The 15,337-nt window shown below is 35.6% G+C and overlaps 1 protein-coding gene across 1 annotated transcript in view; it reads right to left on the reverse strand.

Moving 5' to 3' along the window:
* Positions 1 to 265: 265 nt before the first annotated feature.
* Positions 266 to 15,337, reverse strand: part of LOC128988597 (gamma-aminobutyric acid receptor subunit beta-like) — a 50,894-nt gene continuing 35,822 nt past the window's right edge. The window contains exons 3-9 of the mRNA XM_054410019.1: positions 7,878 to 7,945; positions 7,097 to 7,242; positions 4,566 to 4,723; positions 3,611 to 3,895; positions 2,676 to 2,909; positions 1,607 to 1,736; positions 266 to 1,181 (exon numbers count right to left, since the gene is read on the reverse strand). Coding sequence (XP_054265994.1) covers positions 890 to 1,181; positions 1,607 to 1,736; positions 2,676 to 2,909; positions 3,611 to 3,895; positions 4,566 to 4,723; positions 7,097 to 7,242; positions 7,878 to 7,945 — 1,313 coding nt within the window. The 3' untranslated portion in view covers positions 266 to 889. The remainder of the gene's footprint in view (positions 1,182 to 1,606; positions 1,737 to 2,675; positions 2,910 to 3,610; positions 3,896 to 4,565; positions 4,724 to 7,096; positions 7,243 to 7,877; positions 7,946 to 15,337) is intronic.

The raw sequence follows: 15,337 nt of genomic DNA on the forward strand, positions 1-15,337 counted from the left end.
TTTTGCTACTAAGATTACTGTTAATTTTTTTTTTAAATTACAATAAAATGAATTGATGGGATATTGCTATAAAAAAACAACTTGAGCTTCAGTAATTATTTTTTTTTAAGGAAAACCTGAAAATGTTAAAAATAAGTTTTTGCTACAGTACAATAAAGTGTAAGAGAGTTACCTATAAATTATTAAGGAGAAACATTTTGGATTGGTCCATTCGGTAAGTGTACATTGAGGTGAAAAAAACAAGACAATCGTTCTTACAAAACATTGTAATTAAATTAACCCTGGTTTATAATATAACGTAACGTACAATATTCATCATCCTGGATGGGCTTTAATTCAAATTCATAAATTAAGAAGAAAACATGTTATTTAGGAAAACCAATGCCAAACCTGTGTTAAACTCTTTTGCAGGTTTAGCTTTTTTCAGATTCACAAAGAAAAAAATACTATACATATATCTTCTCGATGTTTAAATCTAATAGGAAAATCAGTTCTTATTCTAGCGATAACTACATCTATTTCATCTAGGTAACTATGTCCATTTATTTAAAGTATACGGCGTCAAATTTAAGTTCACAAAAAATAACTTCACTTTTTATAATCACAAGTGTAAAATGGATATCCATAAAATTCAGCTCACTATGGTTTAAAATGATATCACATTCATTTGTTCTAACTTAATATAGGCCTAAACAATTAATTCGTTGAAAGCATCCATGTTTTGCGTTTACTGACAATCGTGTCAGCAGCTTTGATATCCGAACTTGGATGAGGTTTTAATGTCTGGAATGAAAGTTACTTCTCAAGATTTTTTGAAGTAGCCGAGCAATACCTCTAACAACCCTCTAGTAGGTTCTTGTTAAATGTCCGCCGGACTTTCGGCAGATCCTCATACCACGTAAAACACCCAGTAGCCCAAATTGAACATGAGAAACGAGACGGGAAACACTACTCGGGAGTATTTATCGATGATGTTAACATCCTTAATCTTAGGCATGGAGGCCTTGATGACCGACGCTCCCCGTTTGAATGCGTGTAGGAGCCGGGGACGAGTGTTGGGGCGATGGCGGAGTCTCAAGCCGGGGCGTGCGGTGGGGAATGTGTAGCCAGACCTGGACATGCGGAAACTCGGGGGAAACTTAGCGGGGTCATCTAACACCATGCCAGACGATGTGGAGAACCTGAAAATGTGAAGAACAAATAAAAACATACTTGAGACAAGAAGATATAACAATGTGTGATATTTAGAAATAATCTTAAAGGTAGGTTACATTTATCACCACATGAATCTAGTAGTATATTTCATCACCACATGTATTTCATTCACTTAAGTGAAACTGTTCGCCCCGATGTCAAATCATACAGTTGTTATCAGCAATCACAGTGGGAATACTGGCTATGACTATGATTGTACTCAGAAAGTATGTACAAGTTTTGGTATCTGACAGAATGACATAAAACATGTGAGCATGACTAAAAATGTGCACTTTTTTGTTTACACCTAAACCACTCAAAATACAAAGACTTTTCCCAACCAACATCACATAACAAGATCTAATTTGCCCCTTGTATTAGATATTTTTTTCAACATTAGCTATGGAATTACCTTGCACTATTGTGGCGATTACGAATCGACGGTATTGGTGACAATCGGATGTCTTGTAGTTCTATTATTTCGTCTCCTGTACTACCTCCAGCGTAGCCATCACTGACTGTACTGCCTACTGCTTTGGTACCTAGTGTAGAAGAAAGTATTTGTGTGTGAATGCATTGTTCTATATGAAAAACAATTCTAGTGAGAATATTTTAATGATTGTGGTACATTGTTTGTGTTGAGAAACAGTCCATGCTTGACTTAGTAGTGAAATTGAATACCATAATACCAACTATGATTAAAAAATAAGTTTAAGGGTGAATAGTTTTAATCACTTCTGTAAGAAAAAAAGTTAGACAGGTTAGGTATCAAGAAGGACACCATTTCTTAGTTTTGTCATCAGGGATAAATCTTTGAGTAAATGTCTATACTACAGAATGGATGATTGAAGCTATCCTCTATTAGGACACATTGTAGCCAATGTTGAAGATAAGAAAAATACCCCCCCTGGTGCAGCAAACCTGCATACTAAGCAAATTCCCATTTACCTGGTTGGATTTTTGTAAAACATTACAATATTAAAATTAATTGTCAGATTTATTTTCTATTTAAATAACATAAATTTTAATAATTACTTACGTTTGCTGCTATAAGGAAGGTAATAAAGTGTATTTTATACCAAAATGTTTATTGCTTAGTATAGAAAATTTTGCCAAACTTGATCAAATTATATCTTTTAACAAGGAAACTACGAGAGTTTATCTATGCTCCATAAGCATCACATGAAAATTTTAAATAAAAATTTGTTTAGAAGTTTTTCTTTAACTATTTGGCGTACAACAACGATTTAAAAACTAGATTATTTGTTTTTAAGCTTTTACAGAATTGTGTGGAAAGAAATACCAAAATAATATGTTTTCAAGGTTAAAAATGAAATAAACAAATTTTACCCTATAAAACACCCTATAAAACCATGTTCCCATGGTCTGATCATGCTAGTTCGCAAAATCTTTTGAATAAACTTTGATTCCCACGTTTGTCCCAAATTGCATCAAAATCGGATAATTTTTACTCGAGTTACCTGGGATAGACGGTTTTCTTGTCGTCTCCTCGGCTTCTTTCGTTTTCTTGGACTTCTTCTTCGCCCGAGCGCCCCAGTAAGTATAATTGACAGCTGCGTACTCGAGCAGAGCAGCAAACACAAACACAAAGCACATGACCAAGTAGATGTCAATTGCCTTGACGTAGGATATTCTGGGCAGTGAGCTTCGCACTCCCGTGCTTATAGTTGTCATGGTCAACACTGTGGTTATTCCTGAAACAAAAGAAAATAGGAAATTAAACAAGGGAAAGATAATATCAAACTGAGGGAGGAATAGAAAAAAGTGAAGGGAGACATAATGTCAAAACAAAGGAGAAATCCTGTTAAATTAAGGGATAAATAAACACAAACCAAGGAAGAGATTAAAACTATCTCAGGGAGAGATCATATAAATCCAAGGGAGATATTTAAACAAGCCCAGAGAGACATAAAAATGAACTAAAGATGAATCTGATTATTTACGGGAGAGGCTTTCTCTTTAGGACGAGGTTTCCACCACAGAACACATCATGGTGGGGGCTAAAACAAACCTAAGGAGAGATATGTTAAACTAAGGTACAGTTTAAAATAAACAAACCAGGAGAGAAATATTAAAAGTGTGCTTTTATACAGCAACTTGTATACTTCATGCAAATGCAAAACACCAAAGAATTTAAGTTTAAGTTTTGTTGGAAGCTGGAACAACTAGGCCTAATTGAAAGTAAGCATAGAGCATTAACATGTTATTAATTTTATTCTTGGGAAATACATATTTTTGAAAAAAAAAACTTCAAGTGCAGGGATCTATGTATTTTGACAAATCTTCCTTTGGTCTCTGAGTCAATGATTTACATACCTAGATATTGTAAAAATCGCTTTCCCACTTTGGTTGTGGGTCGCCAAGTAATTATCAAGAGTATTCAACACAAACCTACCCAGAGCCACTCGAGCGCTCGTGGCTTCATGGTTGATCCAGAAAGAAACCCAACTGAGCATCACGATCAATATGGAAGGCAGGTAAGTTTGGAACACGAAGTAGCCGATGTTCCTCTTGAGCTTGAAGCTGAGACTGAGTCGCTGGTAGGCGCCGGTGGCCAGCTTCTCAATGCGGTCGTTGGTGCCGTAGCCGATGATTGTAAACTGTGGTAGTTCCGCTTCCTCGACCCCTCTGACAGGAGTGGTTCTCCAATACATCACGACGTCTGTCACTGTGTACCCGTCTGTGAAGAATGGGAAATGTTATTGAGTTTCTGTTTGTTGTTTGTCAAGGTTGAAAGCAAAGACCACTGGAATTCACAAAAGTTGACAGGGCCATGGGGAAATTTTTAGGTTGGGTTGGCAAGCAAGTTTTGTTCCAGGGGTTAGAGGAAAGCATAGTGAGTTTTAAATTTAGTCTTCATCAAGTATAGTATGGAAATGTACCAAATTCCTACCCACCTACGAGCGCCTATGGTGACAGGGGTGGATCAGAAATTTACGATATTAGTAAATTGTGATTTCTGTGTGTATCTATTTGTGAGGGGCAAATGCACAAACTACTAAACCAACTGGGCTGGAATCCTACAAATAGGTAGGCGGGGAGGATTAGGAAAACGAGAATTGTACATTGTTAATATAGGTACAGTGGTTTCTGTGTATCTGTTTGTCTAGTGGAAGCAAAAACTACTGAACTTAAGACAGTGACAACACACATTTGAGTTTGTATTTCACCCTTAATGAGTAAAGAACGGTGAGCTACTTGGGGATCTTTGTAAATTACTAAGATCAGCTGTTTATTAAGAGACTGAGCTACATTAATTACAAACGATTGAAAAGCTACCAGTGGCATTTTGTCAGGATGAAACCAATGACCGTCTGAAAACTGTTACAACTAAAATCTCTACTACTCACAACTCTCTATCTCCACAGTGCAGTTCTGAGAGTCCAGGGGGTAGTAGTGCAGGTCCATCATACAAGCCAGAGTAGTAGTGAACCGCATTCCATAGGTGATGCTGCCGTCTCCGTTGAGTCGGACTAATTTGTTACGTTCCGTTACGTCATGCAAGAAACTGTAAGTGAAGCTTGAATTATTGTCTGTATGATAAAAAATGTCTCCTGACCCTCCCTCTATACATGGGGACTGGCCAATGGTTTAAGGCCCGAGATATCCCAGGTAGATGGAGGGTGTGAATGATTATTAATGCAGAGAATATTGAGGGAAGGGTAAAAGACATATTGTTTAAACGTGTTCAAAAGTTTGAGTTTGTTGGTTGAATGCTAACAGTTTTATGTGGAACTTGTATTTTTTTGGGATGTGTTGTATGAGACTGTTTTAGCTCTTTTCAAAATAACAAAATAATAATGTTACTCTTTTCAAATTCATAGTGCCAAATGCCACTTAGAGTCAGTACCTATATTAGTTTACAAAGGTTATTCAGGCATCCCTTTCCTAGGAGCCAACAATAATGACAAAAGCTATGCTCTTTTTGCTTATGCTTCAAAAAATTGTTGGTTGTAAATAGTAAAAATGTATGAACATCCATCAATATTTTTTGAGGCTGGTTCTTTTAAAAGTATACTGTAATATAATAAAGTTTTAAATTAAATTGGTATTTTTTTGCATCCATAGATTACCATAGATAAAACATAGACTTAGCATCATCTTGGGCCAGTTGGAAACGATTTTCTGGTATGTGTCTTCAGATCTGAAGAATAGGTTTTGATGCATTTTCTTTTTTTCCTAGTTACTTCAACAAAATAAAATATGATCTATTGAAAAAAAAAACAACATAAAAACTAGTGCTTGTCCTCTTTCTGATATTATTATCATACTTACTGTAGAATGTAAAAAAAAAATAAATACAGTAAACCTTCGATAGCTCGACTCTCGATAGTTCGACACTCCTTGTAGTTCGTCACGGGCTGAGCTATTCTGTCAAGTGATATTTAATGGTTACTAAGTAAGCTGACTTGAACATTAATTTGTCATTTATTGTTGACTAAAGACTAATATGAACAGTGAAATTGTTAAGATTTTTAGTATTTAATAAATTTGGGTGATTTCTATTTAGGACTAAATTTGAGATTTTACTTTCCTGTATATTAAAAAACTCCATTTACTCCCTATAGTTCGACACCCCTTAAGTCCACAAAGTGTCGAACTATAGAGGTTCTACTGTACATTTAGTTATCATCAGCCCACACAAACTTACCAATGAAAGAAACAAAATGTAACTTTAGATTTTGCAATAGGCTGCCAAGAATACTTTTGCAATATCAAAAATACATGGTACATCTTTTGTTTCTAAACGAAGAACAAAATACCCCCGCCGTAGCAAACCGGCAGACTAAGCGAATTTCCATTCGCCTGAATTGATCTACAATCAAATCCATTTAAATAACATTAATACTTTAATACTTTAATACTTTCTTATCAAATGGCGACCATGCAAAGTAGGTATTTTAAGCCAAGTGGTTAAACGCTAGGATTGCTGCTGCAGGGTGGGTAATAAAGTGTGTTTTTTAGTAAAATATTAAAAGCTTAGTATAAAATAAATAAATTTGCCAAGTTTGATCAAAATATATCCATAAACAAGCAAAAACTACAACATTTTACAAAATTCTCCATAAGAACAACATGGGAATTTTAAATTTACAATTTTTTTGAATTTTCTCAGTAACCAATAATTGCACAAAAACACTTCAGTATACTAAATTATTTATATTTTTAAGCTCTTTAAAATGGTCTAGAGAGAAATTGGGAAATTTGGTGTTTTGATGGTCAGAAATGAGAAAACCCAATTGTTACCCATTAAAACCACCTGTAAAACCCCGTTCCCATCGTCCGATCATGCTGGTTCACGAGTGCACGAACTCATTCAGGTTTATCCCGCCTTCTACCTTCAAACCAAATCTCATCAAAATAGAACAAAAATTACTCAAGTTATCGCGTTTACAGACACACACACACATGTATATATATATACATTAAATGTTTGAATTGTGAGAGGAAGGTACATCTCAGCAAAGTTTGTCGGTAAATTTTTTATAATTTATTTTTCTATATTGTTTTGGTGAAGTAGTAGAACATTATAGCTATGGTAGATGTGTAATACTATAGAATACTGTAAATTTAAAAAAGCAAATTTTATCAAACTGTGTCCTCCCTCATTGCAAACGCAAAGCTTGAGTATAACTGCAATAAGCATTTTATACGTATATGCCAACCCCGTACGAAAGACGGGTACTCTGCTAGTATATATATATATATATATATATATATATACAAATTTGAAAAGTGTTTTTGGCCTCTGGGGACATCAAAATAAAAAAGTAAATCCGTCCCAGGCTTAAGTTTTACCATGAGACCTACGGTAATAGCTACTTCCCTTATAGGGAATTTCGCTAATTGTGTCAAAAACATAATTGTATAATTCCTTTACCTATTTTTGTCATTGGCAAAGAATGTGTCGGGGACCCAGATCTTCTCAGCAAAGTCCCCAGATAGAGTGAGAACTTCATCATTGTTGCTAAACGCAAGTCTTTCATCCTTCCAGTATTGGTTGAGGTACATTGTGATTGTATAGTCCTGTAAAATACATCAGTGAATATTAAAACATCTTTACTAGTGTGACTCATTTTATTTCATTCACGGATTATAAAAACTATAGCTTGTACAATCGAAGCTGTCTCCTGACCCTTAGTGTACAAGGAATTGGCTCGGGCCTTAATTCAGAACAGAACTCTGCAAAACAACAGTATAGAGATGAAATAAATATAAGAGGTAAAAAATAAACTACTCGTATATACTCTTTTACTGTGTTTGTTTCTTAATCAAATTCGCTCTTGTTAATCAGAGTTTGGGTTTATTGCCCAGGCCAGTCCCAGGTAGACGAAGGGTCAAGGGACGGTTTCGATCTTACAGACTATAATCGGTTGGTGTAACAGGTTGGATTTTGTATAAGGTTATAATCATTTTGAAATAACTTCCCGCGAATAAAGTAAACCACTGAACCATAGAACCATAGACCATAGAAGTGGATTTTCTTTATTATTTAGCTTATTTTTGCGAGCTAAATTACCTTCAGAACGTAAGCAGTCGTAAGCAATATCTCTGTAATACTCATTGAACAGATATTACTCTTTAGTTTATAATATTCCTGTATAATTGGGCATTGTTTACAGTACCATTATAACAAGAAGACCATTGATGAGACTACTCACCATGTTGACTTCACTAATTGAATCAAAACTGGCGATGGTAAGGTCCATTCCCACGTAAAGAGGTTCCCCTATAACAAATACAACCACAAAAACATTACAAAATCGCATAGTTTGCGTTTTTCTGTACAGGCCGTCTATGGACCGTTCTAAAGCCGGCTCCAGACATGCGCCATTCGCAAAGCACCGAGCAGCAACTCGCCGAATCGTGAGTAGTGTGGATAGGTGTTTGTCTATACTCTATTTGGCAAGCAGCAAGTGCTCGTGCTCGTGTTTTCCCGTTCATTGTCGATATTTTGGAACACATCAAAGTGAACGAATATTTTTGCTATTCCCAAAAAGAACAGTTGCTCGGAAAACAACACGTGTGTCGACGGGTAGACGTCTACTCGTAAATCGGCGAATAGCAAGTCAACTAGATACTTAAATACATACCTACTTTAAATACTTTTTAATAAAATGGCGACCATACAAAGTAGGTATTTTAAGCCAAGTATGAATGGAGATGAGTGTAGGATGAGTGGCGCGATCTTGTAGTCTTGTTAATAACTAAGGCCGACATATTCCTTAGACACAGCTGTTAGCCCATACAGCTAATGGAAACTAAGGGACCTACGGTTTATTGTGGAATCCGAGCCACATTTTGCCTTGGTATATACGAATTGGTCTAAATTATTATCAGGATAGCACTGCGGATAGTTGTACACTGAACAACACATATTTCGTGCTTTGTGAATGGCGCATGTTTGGAGCCGGCTTATCGGCGAAACGTTTGATATCAGACACCATCGATACTATACTACTATCGATCACAAAACTATCGATTAAATAAATCAGCGTAACAAAAAACCAAACTCAATTGTAGCAATCGATAATGATGGAGTTGGATATCCAAGTTTTGCTTCCTATAGTCAACTCAAATAGAATAGGCGGTTGACCAGCTGGACTATTTTAAAACAATTATCTTCTTCCGCCTGTTCTAATTGAGCTGAGTATAAGAACAGACGATAGACCATTATTGGTTTTATAGTCTGTGCTATAACAAGATGGAGAGAGTACATTAACTTAAGATTGTATCTGCCTTTTTCGTACATTTCAAACTAATGTTCAAGTCGATAGTCGATTTTGGATGGCTATAGAGGCTATTGTCCTTGACTAAATAGTAAATACTATTGTCCAAAAAATATCATTTTCCCGTTGGTCTGGCTAAACATTAAAATCAAAATCATATGACTGTCAAACAAAAACATCGTACATGTAAAGTAAATAAAGCATACAGTTAGTAGTAGTATTAGTATTCTAGGGTATACTAATTTACTTTCTAGAGTAATTTGCATTATGGACGAAGGAAAGTTAGATTTGAAGGAAATGTCAGTTTTTGACAAGAAAGAATATTCCGGCGAAGATCTTGATCGGCTTGATGGTCTACTTAAAGCAAGAAAACCAAGATCCAGCAACGTATCTGAGGATTCCGTTAGGCTTTCGCAAGGTGATGTCTTCCCGGACCGGGGAACGCTGTCGACGGCAGTTTTGGGGAAAAAGAAAGTTCGCTGGGCAGATCTAGAAGATTGTCTAAGGAAGATGAGCTTTGTCAGCATCCGACAACCTACCTGGACCAAAACAGACTCTGGATTCGAAGGTAGCCCCATGGACTGCAATATAGCAGTTGAATAAGCCATTATAAATGTCACATTAAATCATGTTTCTAGTCAATGATAAACAACAAATATTAAAAGATTATGTTTCCCAAATTATCTCGATGAAATAAATTTTCTGTTGAATATCCTTGAATTTGTTGATCATTTGAATGACGAACATGGTGTTAGTTCAGTGGTAAATTATTAGTTGCGTCGTTGCGTGGCACAATTTGCGGTATAAATTGTTCATAGGCCTACAAAGTTATACACTCATGGGTTGGTATTTTCTAATACTTAATATACATCCCTATATCCACAACTTCGTATGTCTGTAAACATTGCATAACAAAAAAAGATTTCCAAGAGGTTAATCAAAGGCTGATAAAAAAGTATTTTTTCATCGAAACACAGAGTGACAGTAGTCAATTTTTTAAGAGCGAGATTAGTCTATTAACATTATTGAAATGAAATTGTACAAATTGAATGAATGACGCACATGTCTCCACTTTTGGCGTCACACTTCTCAACTAGAACGTAGGCCTACATTTAGTTTCGAACAATATTAAGCCCTGCCCGATCCAGACGCCCCTAAATAAATAATTGAATCTTTTAGAAACAACGTTCAAACTAGGCTGTGCATATTTAATTTCATATTCAGAGGAAGTTCCATATCTTGGCATGAAGCCCAATAGGTCTAGTCGTTTCCGTTTTCTTTCCGATTCTGTTCTTAATCTGCAGCAGAGTATTTTTAATTTAACTGAAACACTATGGATAGAGGCTTGAGCATTTTGCAGGATGGTGGTTAATAACTTCATGATTTTAATTATTAATGTATACTAATAATGCATCTGGAGAGAATGTGGTAACGACTGGTATACGTTTTTTAATCGTGGATACGTTTTTTCCAGTAATAATTTAAACAAATATTTAAGTGCTAAGTTCATAAATTGCAGGTTAAAAAAACATGCACACGGCTCACTAATTCCTTTGGTTTTACTGCAACAATTAAAATTCATAATCTTAACTTCTTAAATTATGTATTGACTAGCTGTGTGCCCGTTCTACGCACGGGGATCTTATTGTAGTCAGTTATTGAAACCTTTTTATTAAGAACAGAATTTGGTTTGCATATTTTCAGATATGCTGGCAAAACTATTATATATAAACCTTCGCAAATACAGTATCTGACAGTTTCAAGCCAAAACAAATGCTTCGAAATTAAATGTAACCTGGGTCGTGTTGGTCCATATGTCAAATCCAATGATTAAACTAAAAAATGCTTTATAGATCTATGAGGCATAGCCCTAATGTAGGCCTATAATTGAAAGTTACCTTCCACAATGGTTAAAAGTATTTAAGGTACTACCTCAACCTCCCAATTTAACACTTTATTCGTGTTGACATTTTCATTATAAAGGTACTTTTGTCCTTTCCGTTTAACACTGAGAAATAAGGACATTAATGCTTTACTAACAGACATACACACAAAAATACAGAACTTAATTAGGGGATTTGCTACGTTTTAAGCATAACAAAGTACTTTGTAAAATTAGTATCTGAAATATTTTGTTAATGTCATCAAATTTCATCATAACAATGTATATTTGCTTGGACCGATGATGACCCGAAATGACGGCTTACTATATGAAGTGAAGTACTATAGACGATTGGTAATTTATAGTAAATATTACCAAAATAGGCCACGAACTATTGATACATAAACAACGTAAAGCGTTTAAACAATTCATTATGGTTTGCTGAATAAATGTTTTACTAAAATGCGTTATCGTTTTCTTAGCATAAACTAACATTTTGGAATCAAGAAAGAAAAAGCCAAAATTATACAGTTAAGACATCAATCAAATTGAATATGCCTGTAATAATAAATAAGGTGCAACACCAACGATAACTAATTTGTAAAGTACAGACAGCGATGTGTTGGTACTTAAAAATGAGTCTTGCTACTACCAACAGTACCAACGGTTCTAAGGAATAGAACCGGTACCAAAAACCAACGTTCACAGTTGAGAACTATAGTACAGCCGACCAATTAGATGAGTTAATCAAGTCCCGAGGTTATTGATCTCTTGGTTTTGGATTTTCTTGTAAAACGTTTTAAAACGGCAATCAAAGTTATTTCCCATTAATTGCTTTATTTGTAAACAACTTTTAATGTAAACTTATCGGTGTCAGTTTGAAAAAAAAACAACCTCGTACAAACAACTTTTTGTTATTTAATAGATTACGTACCTATTCTCTAAACAATGATTGGTAAAGGCTATCTAATAACATTAGAAGGAAATGTGACAAAAATCACACAACGTTGGGTTTTTGGACGTTTGTAATTTTATTTCTTAAGTAGGTAGGCCGTGTATTCTAGGGAAAAGTACCGGTATCAAGGATCGTCGTCGAACAGTTTGTTATGAACGTTATGAATAATTGGGTAGGCGCACGTACCCAAGAGATGGGCTATGGGCCTATTATTGGCTGTATGGTCCAGTGATTGCATCACACGGTGAGTAGGTACTATTGACTATATATATATAGTCAATGGTAGGAACAGAAAATAACAAATTAGAAAAGCGAGTTTAGCATCATCCGTAAACCTCTGTTACAATCACCCACTGCAGTTGTGATTTTTTACTTTACACTTTACACAACCGCCATTGAAGCGCCGTGTCAATGAGTGGAAAACATATTTCTAAGCCATTTGGCGACGATCATTATTAAATTTAAAGTTTCCCAGCCGTATACAATACTGATTCAAGGTCTTCTTTCTGGTTATCAAAACTCAAGAACAATTTATACACAAAGAATCTCTGGTTCCTGAACTGGATGATGCCTAGTTATTTAATTTCATTTACACGGTTACACTATTACACTATATTATTGCACTTTCGATTAATTAAATCCGTTATGTAAGAAAAACGTTTTTAATCACTTGGGATTTACATTCAAAACGTGATTGAAAAAGGTTGCGGTATTTGTAAACAACATTTGTAAACATATCAGTGACAGCTAGGAAAAATAATCTTGATCCGAACAGCTGTTCGTTATTTCATAGATGACTATGCAATAAAAATTGGACGAAAACTTGACATAAATCGCACAAAACTACATTTTTGAACGTTCGTAATATTATTTACAAAGTAGTGAGGCCATATTTTAATGGCTAAAGACAATCTCGCCAATCCAGTGAATACATTAAAATGACTTGGATCTTGATAGGTACTCTCGTTTTCCAGGAGAAGATAGCGTAAAATGCCATCTTGAGTGTTACAGACAAAGGGAAAGACAGACAGACAGAAATTGAGATAAGACTCGTTTCTGCTTATTTAATGTATAAGACGTAAAAATAACCTAAAAATATATAATTCTGAGCAATGTACAGACAAAACTCTAATTTTATTTATATAGAAGAAGAAGATGATGTATTGTTATCTCGATTTATCCATTATAAATCTAGTTGAATACTGTTGTTTAAACTACTTATTTTACTATTGTTAAAGTTGAGGAGCATTTAATGCATGTTTGTCATAATATTTTGCCTTCCTTCTGTTCCTTGTTTAATTTGTTCAAAACTATTGTATTGTAAACATATGATTTAATCTTTGTTTACAATTAGCCAAAACACAAAATGTTAGGATACTTGTTGTAGTACAGTTTTAGTTGATTAAAACCTTATTAATCTGGAGGTGTTTATCATTACAATTTAATCAACTAACTCAACAACGAACTGAAGACAATGGATAAACTTCTGAAGCCCGGGAAACTTAATATTGACCCTATTCAATTGATAATTGATTGATAATTGATAATTGAAATACAAACAATGCACAAGAAGAATGGATACACTGGTACAGAACATTTGGCAATTTCATTGATTCCTTGACGCCTGCACCAAATGACAAGATGAAACTCAATTTTCTCGTAAACTTTGTTGGACCAAACGTTTACGGCTTCATATCAGAATGCAAAAAATATCAAGAAGCAATTGAAATTTTGAAAATTTATATGTAGGTAAAGCCTAAGAATGAAATTTATGCCCGGCATCGACTTGCCACGCGAATGCAGGAGGCTGAGGAATCATTAGATGAATTTTTCCAAGCACTGAAAATCACTAGTAAAGAATGTAACTTTCAATCAGTTACGGCGGAACAGAATCGCAGTGAAATTATCAGAAATGCTTTTATCACTGGGCTTCGATCAAATTACATACGACAAAGATTGTTAGAGAAATCAACACTGTCGCTTGAAGAGGCTTTTGACCAAGCAAGGAGTATCGAAGTAGCTCAAGTTCAAGCAGAGTCGTACTTAAACAGTAGATTAAATGCCACCACTCAAATCACGCAGTCAAATCGTGCAGAGAGTAATAGTGCGAACTCAAGCCAATCACCTAAAGAAGCAAATTTGGGGGACAATACTTTGTTTTCAGCTGCAGTACCGTCTCAGAAGTGTTATTTCTGTGGAGAAAACAGACATAGCCTAAGCGTGATGTTTGTCCTGCAAAAAACTTCAAATGCTATACAGTAATTGCAATAAAATTGGCCATTCAGCCGCGTCTGTAGATCAAAGAAAGAGAATGTAGATAGACATAAACCCTTGGGGGGAAATTCTGCTAGTATTTGTGCACCGTCAAATGATAATTCAAAAAGTGTTTGTGCTTCATCCCCTCCGGTCTTATCTAAAGCTACAGTATCAGTAAAGGTAAATTCTACTCTGGCTGATGCTTTGATTGATACAGGAAGTTCTGAGAGTTTTGTCAGCAAACAGTTTGTTCAACATCACAGCTTGCCATGTCGTCCTGGAAAACTTAGTGTAGCTATGGCATCAACATCACTTAATTCTGAAATAAATGAAGTCTGTCTGGCAAAGTTAGAACTTTTAGGTCACGTTTATGAGGATGTAAAATTGTATGTCATGAAAAATCTGTGTGCTGACGTTATAATTGGCCACGATATCTTACGAAATCACTCAAGTCTTGAAATGACATTTGGTGGAAACAGTGCTCCTCTCAAGATATGTGGCCTTGCTCAAGCTGGAATTGAACCGATTCAGTTGTTCACGAATTTAACTCCCAACTGTAAACCTATCGCAATTAAGTCGAGACAGTTTTCACCTGAAGATAGTGAGTTCATAAAATCTGAAGTTTATAGAATGCAACAAGAGGGTATCATAGAAGAGAGTCAATCACCTTGGAGAGCACAAGTTCTGGTTGTTAAGGGGAATCCAAGAAGAAGAGGATGGTTATTGATTACTCCCAAACTATTAATAGATTCACTGAGCTAGACGCATATCCTTTGCCGATTGAAACAATTGTCAACGAGGTGGCCAAGTACAAATTTTATAGCACCATAGATCTGAGCTCAGCGTATCATCAAATACCAATTGTGGAAGGGGAGAAACCATAACGCCCCCATCAGGAAGGGGCCGTTCTGACCATCTGCCGCCTTTGAGGCAGATGGTCGATTATTCCAATTCAAACGAATCCCGTTCGGAGTAACTAACGGAGTGCCTGCTTTCCAAAGAGTCATTAACGGGATCATATCACAGGAAAAACTAGTAAAAACCAAGGCTTATTTAGATGACATTACTATTGGGGGAGACAGTGAAGAAGAACATGATCGGAACCTTGAAGCCTTCCTAGCGGTTTCCCACAAGTATAATTTGACGATCAACAATGAAAAAAGTAAGTTTCGCCAGAAGTCAATAAACTTACTTGGGTACCTGATATGTTATCGTTCCATCAAACCTGATCCTGAACGTCTCCGACCACTCATGGAACTACCAGTACCAAAGGACATAGCAGCTCTTCGACGAGCCATG

Source organism: Macrosteles quadrilineatus, unplaced genomic scaffold (genome assembly GCF_028750875.1).
Source record: "Macrosteles quadrilineatus isolate MER2022 unplaced genomic scaffold, UCM_ALF_1.0 Scaffold_3__2_contigs__length_128488019, whole genome shotgun sequence".
Taxonomy (NCBI): Eukaryota; Metazoa; Arthropoda; class Insecta; order Hemiptera; family Cicadellidae; genus Macrosteles; species Macrosteles quadrilineatus.